The 23,617-nt window shown below is 44.6% G+C and overlaps 1 protein-coding gene across 1 annotated transcript in view; it reads right to left on the reverse strand.

Moving 5' to 3' along the window:
- malrd1 (MAM and LDL receptor class A domain containing 1) overlaps positions 1-23,617 on the reverse strand; it is a gene marked incomplete at both ends in the record, with an annotated part of 86,237 nt that overhangs the window by 52,870 nt on the left and 9,750 nt on the right. Inside the window, 4 exons of the mRNA XM_084453588.1 lie at positions 13,184-13,274; positions 16,180-16,295; positions 16,407-16,544; positions 16,991-17,083. Coding sequence (XP_084309714.1) covers positions 13,184-13,274; positions 16,180-16,295; positions 16,407-16,544; positions 16,991-17,083 — 438 coding nt within the window. The remainder of the gene's footprint in view (positions 1-13,183; positions 13,275-16,179; positions 16,296-16,406; positions 16,545-16,990; positions 17,084-23,617) is intronic.

Consider the following 23,617-nt stretch of genomic DNA (forward strand, 5'->3'; position numbering starts at 1 on the left):
TTTTAGACCGCTGCTAGCGTTTGTATTTTTTGTTGGAGAACTTCTGCCAGGCGGTAAGAATGATTTAAGTTGGAATTTAAGTAATAAATAGCCCGTCATAAGCGAGAAGTTGTGGAAACTTTTAATTGGACAACGCTGGTGCGCGTCAAACGCGTGGAATGCATGTACATGAGTGCAAGAGCAAATTGGAAACAATTAGGAAGGATTGCTCTAATATTCGTCTAAAACTTCACTGCTTGTGGAACGCTTACGGCTCGTTGTGCTGCCAAACGGGACGCGCGTAAAATATCCGTATATGAACATCGCAAGGATTACCAAAACAACATTACCCGTTGTTTATGCGCGTGGATCGCAAAGCTTCTCCATAATCCAACTCGTAGGCCCAATCTCAAACCACCCCCTAAGCCCTCGCCCTATCCACTCCCCCTCCGTTTGCGCGTTCACGCCGAGCTTCGCCATGTTAAAGGACAATGCTCGTTTTTGACAACCTGGACCTTATTTACGACATATTATAAGACGTTTGACTCACCGAGATCACTTTGGTGTAGTTCGGAGGCCTGTAGAAGAAATGTAAAATCCAGCGCGAGCCAGTATATCCATGTAATGGCGGTGATCGGGGCAACGAGAATGCAGCTTCTAAAAATCTATTTTCTGCCGTAAAACGGTTGTTTTCATCAATCTGTCTGGATGAATCGCTAGTTGTGCTTACATAGAGAGCATAGGCCTGTTGTGGTATTTCCCATGCCTCTGTAATATGATCTTTCGAAATAGCTTCCTCACTTGCTCCAGCACGCATGCGCACAGCGTGCTGGAGCAACGATTGCGCGCTGTGCGCATTAATGCTGGAGCAAGTGAGGAAGCTATTTCGTTTCGAAAAACGTTTCTAAAGATCATGGCATGTGAAAACCACAACAGTTATGCTCTATGTAAGCACAACTAGCGATCCATCCAGACAGATTGATGAAAACAACCGTTTCGCGGCAGAAAATAGATTTTTAGAAGCTGCATTCTCGTTGCCCCGATCACCGCCATTACATGGATATACTGGCTCGCGCTGGATTTTACATTTCTTCTACAGGCCTCCGAACTACACCAAAGTGATCTCAGTGAGTCAAACGTCTTATAGTATGTCGTAAATAAGGTCCAGGTTGTCAAAAACGAGCATTGTCCTTTAAGGGCCGTCCCAAACCAATTATCGCGGAGGAGTGCGAGTGGGCTGTCAACCCCTTAAATAGCAAGCCTGCATCGGTGCAAGCTCCCGATAGCCGAAGCAGGAAGTGCACGTGCCAAATAGATGCCGCAGGAAACCACATATAAATAAAGTTCCGTCTTCCTACACTGTCAATTATTTTAGATTATTTTACAGCATTCAAACATTTGTTTTTCTCACACCGATTTCACTGCATCAAACAAAATCGCAGAATATGGTGTCAAAAGATACAACCAAGTGATACAATCACTTTATCCCTAGATCACTTGACTTGTAGCAAACTCTTAAAAGCCTGTATTCATAGCCGACATAAAATAAATCTAAATAGGCCTAGGTCTACGTCAAATGTAGCCTACATCATATATTCCTTTCCATTAGGCTGCGATATGCAAATGGATCTTCACAAAAGAAGGAATGCTGCCAAAGAGGCATAGGAGTAAGTTATTAATTGATTTATGTATTTGTCTCGGGACAGTGTTATAGTTTTAATTTAGTTAGAGTTCATTTGAAAAAACATTTCCGTTTGGACTTTTGACCATTTCTCATCATACATGGATTTAATTATAGTGATTTATATTTGTATTATAAATCCTAAACATTTTTCCCATCAATCACCTAAACATGCCATGGTGACGGCCCTGTCCCGGTCGGTTCCGGTGGAGTGGGGAGTCCATCCCACATTTGGCTTTCCATTTATATACCCTCCCCCTCGATGGAGAGTGCCCTCCACAGCTGCGAGTGACACTTCATTTGGAGGGACACTCGGTGGTGGAGTGGGAGTGGGTAGGGGGTGGTTTGGGATTGGGCCGTAGTTTTACTACGCGCCGTTTCAATGGCCCAGTCCCAATGTCCACCCTTGCAGACTCGCAGACTTAAGAGCGCGCTCCCGCGAAGTCCGCGAGGGCTTAGGGGTGTCCCAATGTCAACTCGGCAAGTGCGTGAGGGCTCTCCGGCAGCCATTTTGAGCCCTTTATGGCCCCTTCCCGTAAGTCTGCATTTCTGCAGACTTAGCCTAAGGGAATTACCCACAGTTCATATCGTTGTGACGTGAAACACGGGGCTACCTGAAGAACAGCCAATAAACAAGCACGGACAGATCAACCAACCCTAATGTTCACGTTACAAAACAAAATGTTTTAATGTTTTTAGCTGGACTTGCTTATCTGCACAAGTAGCCTTATAATTATTTTGGTTTCATTATTTTTAAGTATGGGTTATTAACCCCATGGGTTTGTATAATGAGATTTGTGTAAAAATATGTAGGCTATGGTTATAAATTACATCGATTTCTGTTGCTCTAAATCATATGATTTCCCAGTTAAAAGCAGTATGACATTAATCACCCATTTCGGTGCAGTGTTCTTTGAATTGAGATTTCCAACATGAATATGGAAAGAGTTGTGAGGTGCAGGAACGTGTATTATCATTCTTAAGTAAATACCTTTGGATTCATCACAAACAAGAATCACAGGCAGTAATGTAGTTCGCATATGACCACAAAATGAAATGATTTCAATAAGTTGAACAGACATGTTTTGAGGGTAACACAGAGTTCGGATAATGTAAAGGGGATTTGACTCAGGCCAAAATTAATTTACATGAAGGCCTACAAGAAAAACATGTAAAATTGACAAATTGATAAAAAGCCCCACACCCACAATAGTAAGAAATATGTTTTCACGTCAACGTAATGTGATGTCACAAGTGCTGTCCCATTCCTTTTTATACCACTTCGAGCCCTTGCAGCCTCGCGCACTCAACCACTTTACCAGGTGACGTCAATAAGTCTGTGAGGGCTCAGGGCTTCAGGGTTTAGGGGGGACATTGGGACTGGGCCAATGTTTGTTTACATGCGGAAGTAAGCCTAAAACGTGACAAGCGCTCTTGACCACGCCTCCATCGCAGGCTACTTCATTCAAGTCAAAGCAAAATAAACAATGAATGAAAAAGGTGGTCAAATGGATTTAAATTCTGCTCCAGTTAAAGTTGCTGGTGAAACAATGAATGAAAATGGTGACCCTGCTAAAAGCAATGAAAACGGTGGTGGTTCTATCATATCTACAGTGGTTAATAAAGATGACATTTCTGTGGCAGCTAAAATGGATGAGAAGGTTGACACTTCACCTGGTCAGAGTGGGCCTAATACTGGTGCTGTGCTTAATGCTTTGAAAGCTGCAAGAAAGGCTAAACTGGGCTCTTTGACCAAAAAGAAAAATGAGTTGAAGAAATTGATGAGAAATGTGTGCAACATGCAAGTGGTCAAGTTGAAAATGGAAACTGAATTTCTCAGGCTATGTAAGGAAATGAATGGGCTGCATGTGTCTTTAAAGAATATGTTGACTCCTGAGGAAGCAGAAAAGGAACAAAGGGAATGGTATGATGCCAAAATGAAAGCAATATTCAAATTTGCAACAGATGCTGATGAATGGATCAAATACGCTGAATTTGAGTTGACTAAAAAGGTTAATGTTGAGCCCAAGGACAGTATTTCTAATACCAAAAGCAATGGGAAATCAAAGGCCTCACGCTCATCCTCCAGGTCATCTGTGGCCTCAGCAAAGCTGGAACTGGAAACACGACAAGCTGAGTTGATGGCACAAGCTGCCAGACTCCAAAGTAGGCAAGAGCTGGAACAGGAGGAAGCTCTCATTAGAGCCAAAAAGGAGAAACTGAAGATGGAGACCGACATAGCAGCAAACCTTGCTAAGCTGACTGTCCTCAAAGAATATGAATCCGCCTCTCTTTCAGGAGTGTCACGCTCACAAGGTAATATGATGAGCGACTACATGAAGGCTGGAGGGGACCCTCTGGACAGGGATGAAAGGGGTGTGGATGATATTGAGGATGATGTGAAGGCTGGAGTGGACCCTGTGGACAGCGATGAAGGTGTGTCTGAAGAGGATGATGTACTCGACTCAGAGGAAGAAACCTCTTTTCTTGAAATCACTCATAGAACACAGAAAACAAGCACAGTGCGTAAAGGTGTTATAAAGCCTATGGCTGGAACAGATGACTCTGATGTAGGCCTACACACACCAGCTCACCAACCTGATGCAGCCACTGCCACTGTAAACACCGTAAAACAGACAAGGCCACCTGTCATTCCCAAAGATCAGCAGCAGGCGGAAAATGCTGCCATGAGTAAAAGACCTGCCGCCTCTTTCAGGCCAGGAGACACCGGCAATTTACTTGGTGTAATGGAAAAACAAAACAAGATAACAGAGGCTCTGGTTAAGCAACACAGTCTGTCTTCATTACCACCACTAACAATACCTGTCTTTAAAGGTGATCCACTGGAGTACCAGTTTTTCATACGAGCCTTTGGACACGGTGTAGAGGGAAAAACTGATGATGCTAAGGACAGACTTCACTTTCTAGAACAATTCACAAGAGGCCAACCGCAGGAGCTGGTACGCTCCTGCCAGTACATGCCACCAGGCAGAGGGTATGCAGAGGCAAAACGGTTACTGAAAAAACACTTTGGCGATGACTACACAATAGCATCAGCATACCTCAGTAAAGCATTCAACTGGCCATCCATAAAGGTGGAGGACCCTGAAGCATTAAAGGACTTCTCACTGTTTCTTAATGGCTGTCTTAATGCAATGGATTCAGTAGACTACTTGGAGGAATTGGATCATCCATCTAATATGAAGAGCATTCTCTCCAAGATTCCCTACAAGCTAAAAGAAAAATGGAGGAGCAGGGCTTGTGAGATGAAAGACCGTGGTGGTAGAAGAGCCAAGTTTGCAGACTTGGTGCAATTTGTGGATAAGCAGACCTGAGTCCTGGCAGACCCAGTATTTGGCAATCTAAAGGACAGCGCAGCGAGAGGAAGCTCCTCTGTTCAACAACTGCCACGCTCCAACCTGGACAGGAAGACAAAGAGTGGGTTTGTAACTAGTGTAGCACCAGTAACTAGAACCCCACTAGGGGGCGGTAATGGCCCTGGTTCATCCTCATCCTCCTTTGTGAGGGGCTCACAAACTTGACTCCTGTTCTCAACTCAACAAAAAGAACCAACAGGAGAAGCTTGGTTTCCTAAAGGGGAAAGGAATGTGTTTTGGGTGTCTGCAGGTAGGACATATGAGCAGTAAATGCACTCAAAGACTTACCTGTCAAGCTTGCTCATTAAAGGACCCCACCATTCTGCATATCAACAGTAGTAAAGTAACCAGCAGAACAATGCTGATATTGGCCTACTGGTAGGCAGCAACATGCCAAAGGCCATGGACAGTTATAAGCAGCAAGGGAAATGGACCTTACGCGATTAAGACTGCCCTAGGATGGACTGTAAATGGTCCTTTTCGGAAGACAAGTGTCTTGTCCAGGAATTTACATCCAAACACCTTAAACCTTTGTCCTCTCACTTCTCTTGTAATTCATCACCTCCCCCCAAGTATTCATCAAGTCCCCTGCAACCCCTAGTTTCAATCTCCCCTTTGTAATTGTAAACACCTCAACTCTCCCCCTTTTGTAATTGTAAACACCCCCTCTGCCTCGCTCTTCCTCATCTCTTTGTTTAAGTCAGAAGGGCCACACCTTCGTCTTCAGACCTTTTGTTTTCTTTGTTTGTCACATGTCTGTACTCTTGGCCACGCCTGCCATTTCACATGACGTGTAATGAGTTAGCCAATCACATCCTAGAAGGACCTTACCTGTGTTTTGACTGCATATAAGCCACAGCTAGAAGAGGCTGAATTCACTTCTCTGACGAAACCACCTTTGTTGCGTTGTTCAGGAAGTCCTTGCGCACGTATTGTTTTTCACAATAAACCAGACTTAACCTTTTGAACGTATCTTGGTAAATCTTTTGACTAGACCAGTTTAAAATACTATCACAGTCTCCAAAGATGGAAAGCAAGTTGTTCTGGCTAATAGAACTTCTGTTGTCCGACTGGAGGAGTTGATGCAGCAGCAAATTGAGCAGGAGCGCCAGCATGAGGAGCACCTGGAAATGTCACAGAAAGACAAAATGTTCATGGAAAGTGTCTCCAAGTCCATCAAATTGGAAGGTGGACATTATAGCATTGGACTGCCTTTGAGGAAAAGGGACACTGAATATCCCAACAATCGGTCTGTTGCTGAACAGAGAACCCTCAACCTGAAGAGGAAGTTTGCCAAGAACAGCAAATTCAAGGAGGAATACAGAGCGTTCATGGAAAACATTCTGGAAAAGGGTTTTGCTGTTAAGTTGACAGCTGAGGAAAAGGCCAAGTCGAGCCAGAGCAAGGGTTTGGTACATCCCGCACCACGGGACCACCTGAAGAAGCACAAGCTGAGAGTGGTCTTTGATTGTGGTGCTGGCTACCGAGGCACCTGCCTTAATGACCAGCTTCTACAAGGCCCTGACTTGACAAATAGTCTGGTCGGAGTTCTAACCAGACTGCGCCAGAAACCTATCGCCTTCATGACGGATATTGAAGGGATGTTTCATCAGGTTAGGGTCCCAGAGGAAGACACCAACCTTTTAAGGTTTCTCTGGTGGCCTGGCGGAGACTACAGCAAGGAGCTTGAGGAGTACAAAATGGTCGTCCATATATTTGGAGCGACATCCTCTCCCAGTTGTGCGAATTTTGCTCTGAGGCAGTGTGCGAAGGACAACGAAGACAGATTTGACCCAGAGACCATCTCAACAGTGCGTAGGAGCTTCTACGTAGATGACTGTCTCAAATCTGTGGAGAGCGAGGGTGAAGCACTGGCCCTGGCTCACAACCTGATTGCCTTGTGCGCCACAGGCGGCTTCAAACTGAACAAGTGGGTCAGTAACAACAGAGCATTGCTCCTCTCCATACCGGAAGAGGACCGAGCCAAGGAGATCAAGGACCTGGATTTTGATCAAAAAATCTTGCCTGTCGAGAGAGCACTAGGTGTACAATGGTGCATGGAGACAGATGCCTTCAAATTCAAAGTCCAGCTCCAAGATAAACCACTTACTCGGCGAGGGATTCTATCAATGGTTAGCTCCATTTATGATCCGCTGGGCATGTTGGCACCAGTCGTACTTCCTGCTAAGCAGATCTTGCAGGAGCTCTGTTGTTTGAAACTGGAATGGGACATGATGATTCCCGAAAGTCTCAAACATGGATGGTCCACCTGGTTGAGGGATTTGAACCTGCTGGATGACTACAAGGTCAAAAGATGTATGAAACCTGATGGATTTGGACCCCTTGTCTCAGCGCAGCTACACCATTTTGCTGATGCAAGCGAGAGTGGCTACGGGACAGTGTCCTACATGAGAATGTCAAACAGACAAAACCAGGTTCACTGTGCCTTTCTCATTGGCAAAGCCAGGGTAGCCCCTCTAAAGCCTGTTACTATCCCAAGAATGGAGCTCACGGCAGCTACTGTGGCCATGAGGATGGATCAAATGCTGCAAGTTGAGCTCGAGGTCTCTCTTGTGCAATCAGTTTTTTGGACCGACAGCACTTCAGTGCTTAAATACATAAAGAATGAGACCTCTAGATTCAACACATTTGTTGCGAACAGAGTCACAACCATTCGATCTGCTTCCCAAGTCTCTCAGTGGAGATATGTCCAAAGCAACTTGAATCCTGCTGATTGCGCTTCAAGAGGTGTTTCAGTGCCCAACTATTTAAGATCTTCAAGTTGGATCTCAGGCCCAGAGTTCCTTCTGCAACCTGAGTCGGAGTGGCCCAAGAGCCTGGATGCAGATCTAACTCTAGCACTGGAGGATCCAGAGGTGAAAGCGCTGGCAGTTAATGTGACTGTAGTGGAGGAGAGCAGCGACACCATCAACAGGTTGCTCTCATGGTACTCAGATTGGCACCGTCTGAAGAGGGCTGTGGCCTGGATACTGCGTGTCAAAACTGCTCTAAAGAGAGCAAGTGCCAAGAAAAAGGATCCCCATGGAAATAAGGGAGACAAGCAGACAGAACGACCAACACTTTCGGTGGAAGACCTGCAAGAGGCAGAGGTTACCATCCTTCAGTTCTGTCAGCAGACATGTTTTGCAGAGGAGATGACTGCTTTAAGCAAAGGCAACACAGTGAAGACAAGCAGCCAGCTGCTCAGGCTCTCGCCAATTCTTGAGGAAGGGCTGATGAGAGTCGGCGGCAGGTTAGATAAGTCTGCTATGCCTTCAGAATCCAAGCACCCTATAATCCTGCCGAAGAACCATCACGTGACACGACTCATTATCAGACACATACACGAGAACATTGGACACAGTGGCAGAAGTCACACACTGTCACGTTTGAGGCTCTGATTATCTCGCAGTGTGTCACCTGCAGGAAGATGAGTGTTGTAAAGGGTGAGCAGTTAATGGCTGATTTACCGAAGGAAAGAGTCACCCCAGATGAGCCACCCTTTTCTAATGTAGGCATGGATTTCTTTGGTCCATTTCAAATAAAACGAGGAAGGACTACTGTCAAGCGCTACGGAGTCGTGTTTACATGCCTAAACATCAGAGCGGTTCACATAGAGGTTGCACAAACTCTGAACACGGACTCCTGCATAAATGCAATCAGACGATTTGTCGCAAGGAGAGGCCCTGTCAAAGTTATGACATCAGATAATGGATCCAACCTTGTCCGTGCGGAACGTGAACTGCGTGAGGCCATTCAGGGTCTCAACAACACTAAGATCCAGAACGCTACACTCCGTGACGGCATCTGTTGGCGGTTTAATCCTCCCGCAGGATCACACCACGGAGGCGTCTGGGAGAGACAAATTCGGACAATACGCCGGATTCTCGGCGCTCTCCTACACCAGCAAACGTTGGATGACGAAGGACTGGCCACCCTTCTCTGCGAGGTGGAAGCTATAATAAACGATAGACCCATCACCAAGGCTTCCAACGACCCACTGGATTTGGAACCTTTGACCCCAAATCATCTCCTGCTGCTTAAAACTGTGCCCTTCATACCACCAGGAGTGTACAGCCAGGATGACTGCTACAGCAGGAGAAGATGGCGCCAAGTTCAATACATGGCAGATACCTTTTGGAGGAGATGGACGAAAGAATATCTGCCAGAACTACAACAAAGACACAAATAGACAAGGAAAACAAAAAACTTTGTCAAAGGAGACGTCGTCCTAATCATTGACGAAGCGATGCCAAGAAACACATGGATAATGGGACAAGTGATAGAGACCTTTCCAGACTCCAGGGGGCTAGTACGACAGGTTCATGTTCGGACCAAGACTAACACCCTCCGCAGGCCCATCACCAAACTTGCCCTTCTCCTGGAGGCTCCGGCTGGAGTCTGATGCACACACTCACCCACGCCCCCCCACATGTCCTCATGAACTGTGACACATGACACATGCATACCCCCTGTGCGCACGTGCACACTTATGAACTTTTATTGCATTCATGTATGGAACCAAGAGGACCTATGGACATATGAACTCTTTGATACAAAGAAATGTAAAAAAAAAAAAAAAAGGAGAGAATTTGATGGCTCCTTTATGTTTTGTTGGTAATTTCCCTGTGTTCCTACATGTCAATTAGGGGCCGGAATGTTGGAGCCAATTTAAGTTTTTGAATCTACTGATTTCTTTATCCTATTTCTTATTTGATTTATGATGAATTGATAGACTTGAAGTTCAGGAAACTTATTAATTTAATTATGAATTATGAATTATTGTTAAATGTTGTGATTTGGATCCAAATGATTTACTTTGTTAATTGTCAGCTGTTGGAGTGCAATGAGCAGTCCCTGACCGCATCTACAACTAGTTAAGCAGGTGACTGCAGCACCTGCGCTAGTTCATTCTTTGGCTATTGGGGCCGGTGGTGCGCTCAAGTGCATGCTTGCAGCCATACAGTTTTAGACCGCTGCTAGCGTTTGTATTTTTTGTTGGAGAACTTCTGCCAGGCGGTAAGAATGATTTAAGTTGGAATTTAAGTAATAAATAGCCCGTCTTAAGCGAGAAGTTGTGGAAATCTTTTAATTGGACAATGCTGGTGCGCGTCAAACGCGTGGAATGCATGTGCATGAGTGCAAGAGCAAATTGGAAACAATTAGGAAGGATTGCTCTAATAAGTGTGAGCAATGAGTGGCTCCCCATTTGCTACCGCATAGATTTTAAACTCCTGCTTACTGTTTACAAATCACTCCATGGACTGGCCCCTATGTATCTGACCAATCTCCTGCGTCACCACACCCCTTCCAGAGCGTAACCCAACTGTTGCCATTTTAGTTCCTTTTACTTTATTTTGTAATTTGCTTCACTTTTTATTTTTATTTTGTAGTCTGTGTCTTTGTACTTATCTGTATTTGCACTATTCGTATGCTTTTGTATTTATATCTTTTGCTTTTATCTGTACAGCACTTTGGTTCAGCCACAGCTGTTTGTAAATGTGCTAAAGTTGACTTGACTTGACTATCCATACTATGACGAAGGTGTTTAGATTGACTTGACTATCCATACTATGACGAAGGTGTTTACATTGCACAAAGCTTTAGATGTAAGCTGCACATGGACAGGAAGTCAATAGCAATAATACTCACTGTGTGGCTCATTCATAAACAAATTGTAAAGAAGTCCCACACATCCACCAAACAGGCAGGTGCTAGACCGAAAAAAAAATCAAAGAAAGAGTCTGCAAACCGTAGCTTCCTTTAGCTAATTTAACTCTGCATCCTAATGGCGTGGCTCCCAATGCAGAATTAAATGAGCTAAAGAGAGCTACAGTAGCATCATTCATTCATAGATTCATTCATAAAGAGCAGACACATCCTGGAGTCATCCTGGGCTGACAGAGACCAGGCCTGCAGATGATTCCCACACCAGCCCTCACATAAACCATGTTGCTATGGCAGCGGATGAAGACATGGGGACCAACAAGAGAGTTATTCAAAAATCGATAGTTATTAAAAAATCGATACAAAGCCCAAGATTGCATCTTTTAATTGAACTAGATTTTTCATTCTGCTTTTTTTTTTATTATATAATATGAGAAGTATTGGAAGCACAATTAAATGAAATTTTCAGATAGGGTCCTTGTTGCAATGGATGATGGAAAAAGACTGTAAATGTCTGCTGCTTCACTTCAGTGAGTAACAACAGCAGCTCACAAACACAAAAGTAGTAAAAACTTCTTCAGAACACGGGGTTGGGGTTATGTGAGTTCGTGACGAATTCTAACATTCTGCTGGCGGAGTCAGGAAGAGCCAGTCTGACTGTGTGTCTCTGAATCACTCTCTCCATATCACTCTCTCTCCGTCATAAGTCCCTCTCCTGTGTGGGCTGAATCCACACACAAACACACACACACAATGATTTATGAAGGCCTATCGTACATGCATTGCATTTCAAAACAGATTTTTGTTAAGTGGACAGGATGATCAAAGTTGAATATGCTACCCATAGTTACCATCTAATCAAAGAACTTTGCAATAAGTTAGGTATAAGGTCAAAATTTGTGACAAAGCACTCTCTGAATTTGAGCCTGTTGTGGGGTCGTATTTCACTGCTGCACATTTTCAGGCAAATTAATAATTAAAAACAGAAGACATAGAGAAGCCACTGTACACTGAGCTAAATGACTCAGACACAGACAGACCCAGACATAGAGATCCAGACAGACCTAGACAGACCCAGACATAGAGATCCAGATACAGACAGACCGAGACACAGACAGACCCAGACATAGAGATCCAGACAGACCTAGACAGACCCAGACATAGAGATCCAGACACAGACAGACCGAGACCCAGACAGACCCAGACATAGAGATCCAGACAGACCTAGACAGACACAACTTCAGACCCAGACATACCCAGACAGACGCAGATAGACATAGACAGACCCAGCTACAGACCCAGACAGATCCAGTTACAGACACAGACAGACCCAGACAGATCCAGACAGACACAGGCAGACCTAGACAGACATAGACAGACCCAGCTACAGACCCAGACATACACAGACATAGACAGACATACAGTAGAGATCCAGACAGACACAGGCAGACCTCGACAGACCTTGGATAACCCTGGCTATACAGAACCATACATCACAGCTAGTGTCCCATGCCCAGGCCAGTTATGGCCCAGGACTGGGAGCCAGCGTAGGGAGGTTTAGGACCCCCCAGACTGGATACCAAAATGAGAAAATCGATAGTGAAATTACAAGCTCTATTTGCTTTATAGACAGAGAAAGGCACATAATCTTATTGGACAAGTTACAGAGGCCATTAGAACTCCCTATGAAGATGCCAGGATGCATGCTTGGCACTGAGAAGAATCTCTGTGATCCCATGGAAAGAAAAAGAGATTGGCCAAAATTATAGTCCCCATACTATATCTAACATGCTCTCCATCATAATATGACCAAGCTGAAGAGAGCAGACGGCCAACACAATAAAGACAGAGGCTGTGGGTAAGGGGTGGGCTTCCATAGTCAGATTACAGGTGAATCAGAGGACTGTAGAAGGACTGTAACTACAAGGTTATTTAACCCTTTTAACCCTGTAAGTACAGTCACAACATTCTGAATATTAATTGGATTTTCCCTTTAATACTAGAAAGCACAGTTTATCTGTTTTTAGGAAGTGTTGGGTTTTTGAAGATTCTTTAGATATTTTTTTTATATATATATATATATATAAATTGATATTTTTTGAATGTTGCCGGTGACGTGGTCGTATTCAAAGGGCTAATGTGTGAGAAGCCTGACTAATAGAATCACACAATCAGACAACACTCTGAGGCACAACCGAAGATCCACTGTGTTTGTGGCTGGGCTGGAGGAGTTATCGTCATCGGCCTGAGGTTAGTGTAAGAGCACAGGTTATGTCCCTATTGGGGAATGTGCAGAGACGTGTTCCGGAGGCACAACCGAAGATCCACTGTGTTTGTGGCTGGGCTGGAGGAGTTATCGTCATCGGCCTGAGGTTAGTGTAAGAGCACAGGTTATGTCCCTATTGGGGAATGTGCAGAGACGTGTTCCGCTGGGCTGAGTCTGTGCAGTGAGGCGATACCGAAGGAACGGAGATCTCACCGGGGACACAGCCGTCACTGAAGGAGACGTCGTCGACGGCCAGGGTCTCAGCGGGGTCACTGGCAACAGAGAGCTCCCCTCGAAGGATCACCTGTAACACACAAATAGGAAATAAGAATTGTAACACGATCTAAATATTTCTATCCTCTCTTTGTGTGCTGTGTGTTTGTATTTGAGTGTATGGTGTGTGTGTGTGTGTGTGTGTGTGTGTGTGTGTGTGTGTGTGTGTGTGTGTGTGTGTGTGTGTGTTGTCGCGGCTATATACCGCTGCACACAACTACATTTTGGAATCATGTACCCAAAAGTGAGATTAGCGGTTTATCTTCAAATACCAACAAGAGCTGATTTAACGGCTGTAGATACTGAAGTGACCTGGTTGCAAATTAATTTACTATATATAAAACCTCTGCTTGTAGGATGTGGCTACAGACCACGTAGTGCAAAGCTGGATTATCTTGATGAACTGTGAGCAATGCTAGATAAAGTATGTGGTTAACACTTAATAATAAGCGCACACTATAAAGCATGTATTACTTAATTCATCATTTATAAAGCGTTATTCATTAATTCAGGTTGGAAAATACATTGTTTATAATGTATGAAAAAACAGTGTATAAACACATTTTACTTTAGCTTATTAATGAATAACACCTCTATGGATGCTTACTACTGTGTAATAATGAATGAATAACCCTTTATACATGATGAATTAAGTAATAAATGCTTTATAGTCTGCACTTATTATAAAGTGCTACTGCATGTGTCAGTTGTAAGAAGTTTCAAAAGGTACTGTATGCCACCAGATGTCATTAGACAGGTATGTTTTAGTTCTGTCACAGCTATTGTTTTGTAATTTGGTCCAGTGCCTCAATGAAGCAGCACGTTGTGCTTTACATTGCTCTTACAGAACTACTGTAAAAGGCATGCATGAGGTGACTAACTGTTAGTCAGACATCCTCTCATGTATTGTTAAATTTTGTTAGAAATGTAAAGGTGACATGGTCTCCAAAGCTATTATATGAAAGGTTATTTTCTCTAAGGTCCTGTGACTGACTGATTTTATAGATTTAATTAGATCTAGAAAATTAGATTTTTTTTCTATTCAATTATTAACCTGTCATCATTAATAAAATATCTATTTTACAATGTACTAATAAAACAAATGGTTTCCTTGTTTTTGGCAACTCACCCCCCCCCCCCCCCCCCCCCCCCCCCCGACTCCCTGCTTATTGTGTCCTTCCAATTTCCAAATGAAACCTACACCACTGGTGGGGTGGGGACCAATGTCATATCTGTTCAAATCCCTAGCGGCGCCCTGAGTATGATGCAGAAAACTGTCATGTAGAGCCATTGTCAGGTGGAATTCATTGCCAGTTTATACTACTGACAGGACACTACTGAAGAACAAGTGGCAGGACAGAATCCTTGACACTGAGGTCCTCAGCAACGCCATTTGCCCCAGCATCCTCATCTTGCTTGCAAAGGCACAGCTCAGATGGATTGGCCATGTGACCAGAATGTCCTGCACGAGACTGCCAAAACAAGTCTTCTTTGGCAAACTGAAAAATGGGATGCAAGGCGGCCCTATAAAGTGCTACAAGGATACCCTGAAAGCCTCCTTGAAGAGCTTTGGCTTGGATCTTAAAAGCTGGGAACCCCTAGCCTTGGACCGACCTGCCAAGAGAAGAACAATCCAGGAAGGTGCAGTTCTCTGTGAAAGCAGGAGAAGCTCCAGTGCTTTGCTGAAGCACAAATCTGCCAAGGAAGGACTGGTGGCAGTACCTCAGAGCTCCACACCCTCCCTGACCTGCCCAGTGTGCAACAGAGAATTCCAAATTATTATGATCAGACTATATCAGACTTTGTTAGTCATAATGAAGTTCATAACAAAGCACAAGGCCTCTACAGTCGTCATATCAAATGGTTGACCCAAACAAGTATCCCTGTCTGCATGCAGTACATGTTGAGATGAGACAGACAGGACATCATTTTATTTATCAACTATGATGCAGAGAAGAGTCTTATTGGTGATGGCATCTACTGCAAGGCCTGTATATCTGGCACCGCAGTGTGCTTAATGCCTCCCAGAACTGTGATCATAAGGAAACGATAACCTCCAGCACTCCTGCCTTTGTGTGCTATCAGACTATAGTTATTATAATGTTTTCACTGTCCTGGTCAAAGTTCACCTGCTGCCTTCACGACCATGGAGTTTTTATAGCCCAGCCGGTTTATGGCTGACTTGGCCTGTGTGAATCAGTGTGCTGTATCTTGTTTGCTCATGCTAAGAAACCGTTCTGATGGTGGATATAGAACTCTCCTCATGGAAGGACAGATCGCATAGCTTTTCTGTCACTGTGCAAAATCAAACAAAAATGTCTCATGCCGTCAACCTAACTGCGTCCCGACTGAATTTATTGATCATAAATTGAATTCACTTTGCACCTCAAACTGCCAGAATCGGAATCAACAAAACAGACCTCTAATATCAGGCAGCCATTTGAAGGGGGCTGAGACAGATAGGCAGACCCAGAAGCAGATGTTGGAAGAGGGGAGAGAGAGCAGGGTGAGACAGGGGTTATATAACGGAGAGAGCTACAGCCCCTGCCTGAACCTGAGGAGAGGAGACAGCCAGCAAGTCTACAGGACTCGAAAGGGTGTAAAAAAGAAAAGTGTGGGGTTTCTAATCCCTTCATCTGGGTGGATGTGAGACAGACAGGTGGTACAGTACACACCTGGAACTGGTGCTGGCTAGTAATCAGTACCACTGTCCTCTGCCATGGTTCCGTCTGTGGTTCTGACTGGTTCCACAGCAGAATGTTCTGTGCCGGAGGCTGGGGTCGGGTCAGGACATGCAGACCTCCGCTCACCCTCCCTATGTGATAATAGAAGGTCATCTATGGATGGGAAGGGACATGATGTTATGTCATGATATGGGGACAGACAGCCCGTCACCAATGAGTGGTGAGATGTGTCCAATAAGATGTGAGTGCTACCCTGCAGGCCAGAGTGGGCAGGAAGACAGGACTCTGTAGATCGGCCAGGAGGACAGGACTCTGTCGGTCAGCCAGGGACCTCTCTCCTCCAACAGGCTGCAGGGACAAGTACTGAGCTGAGAAAGGAGAGAAAACACAGAAGAAATATAGCATGAGAATGAGATGTTAAAAACCTTGCACATCAAATCCAAGGTTACGCAGTTCTATGCCGATTTTGCCAATTATACCTGATTGGTTGTTGGAATGGTCGTGTTTGGGTCCAGTGTTGGTGAAGCCCGTTCCTCTGGTCCACGGTGATTCTGTCTCAGAGGAGGGTGACAGGTCACAGAACCCCTCCTCAAAGTCACACCGCGTGTACCCAGAGCCTGTAGAGAAACACAGGCAGCACACACAGTCAGACAGACGGAGCAGACCGGATGCAGATCTCTCGGCAAATCATATTTTGCTCTGGTTGTTAAGGGTGATAAGGCTCCTGTAGGGTGCAGCATTTAGAGGTGGGTTTGCATAGTGCACCAGGCACCATAAAGAACCATTGGCTCTATGGCTTGTTGGCTTAAAGCTTCGTCGGGCTCTACTTTATGACCCAAGGCTCACCCAGGGACCGTAAACTATCAGTGGTAAAATATTGCAGTATTTGGAGGGATAACGTGTTTACTGTAGCTGTGGGGGAAGGAGTAAGATCACTTGAATAGCAAGTAGGAAGTTGTTATTCAGAAGAGATCAACAGTCATATTTGAACCTTGACACGTAAGTAAACACGGTGCTAAGCCTAATCAAAAGAAATCAAATTAAAAATACAGGTGTTACTCACAGTTACCCTCATCGCTGCCATCCCCACAGTGGTCTGTGAAGTCACACACACAGTCCTCCGACACGCATGTTCCCCGAGCACAGGCAAAGTCTCCTGAGAGGCAGGCCGCCACACACACACGCACACACATGCAGACACACAGCAGGGAGCATGCTAGCAGGCACAGAGGACTCTTCAGCACAGTCATCAGGTAGGCTGTTACAGTTCAGTTTCCCACTCTCATTCACCCTTCACTTCCATAAAACCATGGTTTAATTACGAAAAAAGTCTCCACCAAGGTTTTGCCTCACGGTTCTCTGCTCGCCTTAGAATGGTACTGATTGTGTCTAAGCTGTAAGCTTGGAACGACAGTCAATAAATGTATTTTATGGCCGTTACTCAATAGGCTGTGACTGTGTGTGTATGTGTGTGTGTGTGGTGTGTGTATGTGGTGTGTGTGTGTGTGTGTGTGTGTGTGTGTGTGTGTGTGTGTGTGTGTGTGTGTATGTGTGTGTGTGTATGTGTGTATGTATGTATATGTGTGTGTGTGTGTGTGTGTGTGTGTGTGTGTGTGTGTGTGTGTGTGTGTGTGTGTGTGTGTGTGTGTGTGTGTGTGTGTGTGTATGCACGCGCGCTACCTTAATGTTGTCATCATGGATATAAAAGTATCACCAAGCCAAGTATCATTAAACATACCTCACAAAACATTTAAAAGCTTTGCTCATTTGCATAGCTAATAGCCGGTAGTGCAGTGCAGTCATTTTGTTCAATGTCAATATAGGACAGAAGATTGTGAGTGCCCAGAACATCATTCTAAGAGGACCACTCACAGTGCAGTGCATAAGGAATGAATACAAGCACATTAAAAGCGTGGGGACACTCTTACTGTAGGCCTACATGCAACACAGCATGCCTGATCTCTGAATGGAAATATGAACTACAAGAGAGTCATTAGTCTTTCCAGACAGACCCAGAATCACTTATTTAATGTGTGTTGAAACATAATCTCATTTGGTATGAATCAATAAGGAAAAGGATATAATTCGGTCATAACAGCAGCGAGCTATAACCTTGAGAGGAGAGGGATGATCAACAGACCCGAAACAAGCAAACGATCGATCGTGTATCGATCTGGATTAGTGGTACAGTAGCAACAGGTTACATAGGCACAAAGGGAGCCATAGAACATTGCCACTTAGAGCCTCCATTACTGGTCCATTACGTTTTAATGTTCTGTCGTAATCTGTAATTACCACTGTATCACATACTGTAGGTGACGATGGCAGACCATGGTGGTGCCTAGGTACTGCTGTCCATTTTAGGACACTCTAAACTTCTGGATATTATACAGTACACCAACCCTTACTGGCCTAGAGCTCAAATCAATTAACGTCCACCTATGTTCTGTACCTACTCACTACATCTGGGATCATGTTTGTCATTTTAGTGCATTAGTGATTGGAAGGAACATTTTACTGCAATACTGAAGCAATTATGTGTACCACTGTAGTGGAAAGTTAGAAAGATAGAAACCATTAGTGTGACAAATGGGTTTTTGCTGCAGCATTCACCATACGGACAATTTCAGAGAAAAGCAAAGCGACTGAAACACACAGCGTGACATCATTCTTTGGCTCTTTTCTGGGTACGAGCTCACAACAGCATTACATTGTGGCTCACGTGTCAGTTTAATTAATTGATCTCATCTAGGAAGTTGTTTACCAGCCAGTCCAAAGCTGATTTGACCAGTAAGCAAAGGAAGACTTAATTTTGTAGATTAATTTTCCTAGAAGCATCTGCTTCCATCCTCAGGGTCTGTATTTAAATTGCAACCAGTCCACCTTCACTGTAACTACCATAGTAAGACTCAAAACACTTTTGGTGCAGGATCAAAATGGATGTGTCTGCATGGGCCTGATCAGTCTTTAGTCCAGATGCATGCTATTTTATATCCAGGCAGCGGCATATAAAAGGATTGAAATCCTTCACTGCTTTGCCAGTCAGCCCAACCTCTCGTAGTTAAACAGATTCCAGGCATGTAGCCTATTTTCCCTCCCTCTCTTTTCAGACTTATGAATTTGAGACTCTAGGGATGCAATTCACCTTCACAGGGAAGAGAAAGGTCACACTGCATTGTCATAAGTGACTTAAATAAAAAAAGACATCCAATTTAGGTCCCTGGGGAGTCGTGCGATGGTGTAGCTATTGCTACCATTCGTCAAGAATTTGCACCAATCAGTCTTTCAGCTGCCCAGAGTGTCTGCTTGCTACATACATATTAAAAAGGGGACCTGATTGCATTTTCCCCTCACTCACCATGCCAGTTCTTGCTTCCACCTTGAGCTATAGTCTTGCCATCATCTCCCCTGATATTTCAACAGAGAGATGGAGAGGGTGTCAGCCTCTGCACTTTCTAAAGCCAGCCTGTGCAAGTGCATGATGGTGGAGGGAAAAACAAATCCTAGCAAGACTGATCACATCCACAGAAACACATATGGGAGAAAGAAAAATGAATAAATTGAATGACTGTATATGCACAAACAAGGGTTCACAAACTACTTGGAATTCATACCACAGAAATATCAACACACGCCTGGGGTTAATATATAGAGGCAGAATCTTAATGATGCATGCAAAGTAATAAAAATAATTGTCTAGGGGCTCTGAAAATCCAGCCGCTGCTCTGCTGAGTGAGCCTTCAGAGCCACGTTCCCATTCAACAGATACAGGGAACCTGATGCTCAGAACTTCGGAAGACTGCATTTTATGTTTATGCTCCTCTTGAAACGACATCTTAAAACTGGATGCTCTTTTTTGTGCGTGGCTGTAAGCCGGCGCACCTACAGTAGGATAGCGTTTGTACGGTTATCACTCCTTCCCTCCCTCCCTTCCGTCAATGTTGACCTGCATTTCTCTGTTGGCACCACAAGAGGCAGTAGTCCCAGCACACCAAAATAAAGAAGGACACCAAAATCAACCCTTACATCTCCACTGCACAAGTAGAGTAGCGGTGAAAGCATTGGACTCCCAGCCGGGATATCGGGTTTCAAGACTCGATGGGGATGATTTTATGGGACTTTATCCCAAACCTCCACATGTTCATCCTTTCACTCCGACCTTTACCACTTGCCTTATAGGTCAGATCCTGTCCCAACACTTATTCTAACTCCAACCCACACTAGGGTCTGGAAGAAGGACACCAATGAAAACATTGAGATTGTACAGGCTTTCTAATACAGATGGCGACCTATCGGCCCTCTGTAGGCTAAGCCAGAACAAACAATAACAGGCAAATAAAGAATTGTTATTCCTCAGCTTACGTATCTATGCAGCTGGCACCTACAGGCTCTCAGTGCGTGTAAGGAGGAGATAAGAAATTCAAACCGCATGTAGTTGGGGTGGTGTCGTCATAAAGTATATAAACGATTCCCATCGAAGGTAGCTACGGGAGTGGTTTGTGTTTCCAATCCGCGTTTCTGGGAGAAACGTCCTTTCCCATTGTCCCGGGTGGTTGGTGTAAGTTTCCAACCAGGGGTTGGTGTTTCCAACCAGGCGGCTGATGTTTCCAGCCAGGCATATGCTTCTTGTTTAAACGTAGGCCTTTGTTTGTCCTTTGTGTTCCTTGTCCCTGCACGGGGTTGTTCGTTGTTTTGTCATTTACTGTTGAGTTTCAGCTCTGTCTTGTATGTTTCGTTAAGCGCGCCTATTATCCAGGTAGGGTATTGTTTATATTTTCGACACTGTTTTTCGACTGCCTTAAATCGTGACTGCTGGGGCAGATTTCCGGTAGCCGGTTGTCTGGGAGACGAAAGAACCAACAACAACACTCCGCTCTCCCTTGATCCGCCATCCAGCCAGAGGGAAAAGGAAGGACACCGGTTGCTGGACAACTGTCGTTCCTGGACTGATGGATGAATATGCCAAACCTGTTGGAGCCGCAAGTATTTGAGTAATCTGAGAGAATGACGGCCATTTAAAGTTGTGTTAAGATGATGCTGACCTCCAACACCAATTTACTTACTTTAATTGTCCCATTAACCAAATGGGCAGAGATCTGCTTTTGCAAATTTTTCAGATGTGCTGTGACTCCAATGGTGTTACTGTCATATCATGTTTATGGAGCCTTAAAACTAGTTGGACATATTCTTGGAATATTGTAACAAGGATCAGACATCACTCCAACTTATCAAGCTGTTTCTCGAAGATTTACTTCTGTTTATGTTTATGTACCACTAGCACATGGTCATGATTTCTGGGAACCTGGGTTTAACCACAAGGTGATGAGAAACTGGAATGTGTTTGTTGTATGTAAACTCTGACCATGCAGCTCTGTCTGTGCGTCTGACACACAGAGACAGCTGAATGATAAAATAAGGTGTTCCGCATATTTCACTTGCTACTTCTGAGTTTGTTAACAGAGGAGACAGGCACGGGACTGGAGGCTAGTTGGCCTGCTTCCCTACAGATGCGTGACACCTGTGGTTCGTGGGATGCATGACCAATGCCGCGACCCCTCATCGCCCGACTCACTGTGGGCGAGAGATGCAAAGGTCCAAATCTTCTTATTAGGAAAAGATGTGGTTGTTGAAATTGAGAACTCAACCTGCAACACCCCTATTGTTCTATTTCATTTTAGTGTTATTTTATTTGATTAATGCATTTTTTTTCCCCATCTCTGTTCACCCTGACTTCAGGGAATTTTCGTTTTCACCCTTAGGGGGCGTTGTTTTACCTAATGTGTTAGGTCTCAAATGTATAGATGATCAACTTCTTGCTAGAAAGACAAGGAGTCATGTATTGATGAGACGATAATGTTGTTGTTGTATTTCAGGAAATGGCCACAGAAATTCTAAGAGCAAAATCCAATTGGTGCGTGAGCAGGTCAATTACCTTGATCACGTAATAATAAAATATGGTAAGACTGGGGACTGGGCGTGTTAAAGTAATTCTTACACTGCCCCTGATGTCACTGCTTGGGACTGTAGGCTACTGCAGAGCCTAGATCCCTGATTTTGCAGAGATAACACTACTGTCCGATTCGCCAAATGGACAAAAGCTAGCTCCCCCTGACAAATTACATGGACTGACGAAGCCCGACTGGCTCTAACGACGCTTAAACAGAGACTGTCCAAAGCACCCTGCTTAGGTGTTCCTGACTATGACTAGCCTTTCCACCTGGTTGCGAGCGAAAAAGAAAGGTTACAGGTCAGCAGTGCTGGCACAGAAGCATGGAGATAGGTATAGACCGGTAGCCTATTACTCCAAAAGACTTGACACTGTACTTAACCCTGCAACTCTGCTTCCTTCTCCAGAAGGCGGAGAGACACATGACTGTGTCGCCATAGTGGAGGAAGTCAGTAAGCCACGCTCAGACCTCATTGATATTCCTCTCTCTAACCCTGATTTTTGAGATTTGCTTGTAGATGAATCAGCCCAATGATCAAACACAGGCCAACCACTTGTTGCATATGCAACTCGACTGCTGACCTCACTGAAGAAGCTGCGGCTGTCTCTACTTCCTTCTGTGTTGTCTGTTCTCTGTTTCATCCACAGACCCGGACAGGACTCCTCCATTTTCTCTCTAACATATATATATTTCTGACTTGTAGGCATCTGCATCACCTCCTGGACATAGGAACTGGAAGAGAGTGCTCATTTCATAATCAACATAAGCGATACTGCATCATTCATGTTTTCATAATGCTTTCAAATTAGCACACTGACCAGATCATGTTTCAAAAAATAGGGGTGGTGAAGGATGTTAACGGATTGCTTTACACCAGGGTTCACTGTTTTATGCAGAACAGGGAGACCATACCAGACCAGAGGACTGGCTCTACATAAGGTCCTTACTGGGCGACCTATGAAAATGACTAACACCGTTTCCCCAAAGCAGGATCAGTCTCATGCCATATGAAGAGGAGATGGGTCTAGCCTGGGACTGCGCCCTGGGAGGGAGGTCCGAAGGACTCAAACGGATAAAATATTGGCTTGCACTTAACAATGTTTCTAAAGATATTTTCAACAGAGTGCTGATAACCATTCCTGACACGAGAGAGAGATCCCATCATCTTAAGCCTGTGGATTGGGTCCTGATCCGCGACCTCAGATGGAAGAGCTGGAACTCGCCCAGGTGGCTCGGGCCGTACCAGATTCTACTCACCCCGCAGATGGCTGTCAAAGTAGCTGAGAGGACTTCATGGGTCCATGAGAGCCGTTGCTGGCGCGTCCCAGACCAAGGAGCCGACAATCCACCAAGGGATCGCAACCATCAGGATGCTTAGAAGATGCAACCGAACCAGCAAATCTCAAGGGCCAAAGCAATGGGCCACCACACTGTCTTTTCCTCTGATGAGACATCGGATGAGGAGTGACCTTGCTGGTCACCTCCTTCTCATGGTCATTGTTATGACAACGTGGACAAGCTCAACAGCCATGACTGCATCAAATACACACAAACACACGCACACGCACACACTGGAACCAACATTGAACATTCAGACAATGAGACAGAATCTGCGATCCAGAAGAGGAGTCGTTTTGTTTTCCCCAATGACATTCTATTGTCCACAACAGAAGTGAATGAACTTTGAAATTTATCCTGAAGAAATGTATGGTATTTGTTTAGAAGAGCTATAATAATGGCGA

Source organism: Borostomias antarcticus (genome assembly GCF_949987555.1).
Source record: "Borostomias antarcticus genome assembly, chromosome: 2".
Lineage (NCBI taxonomy): Eukaryota > Metazoa > Chordata > Actinopteri > Stomiiformes > Stomiidae > Borostomias > Borostomias antarcticus.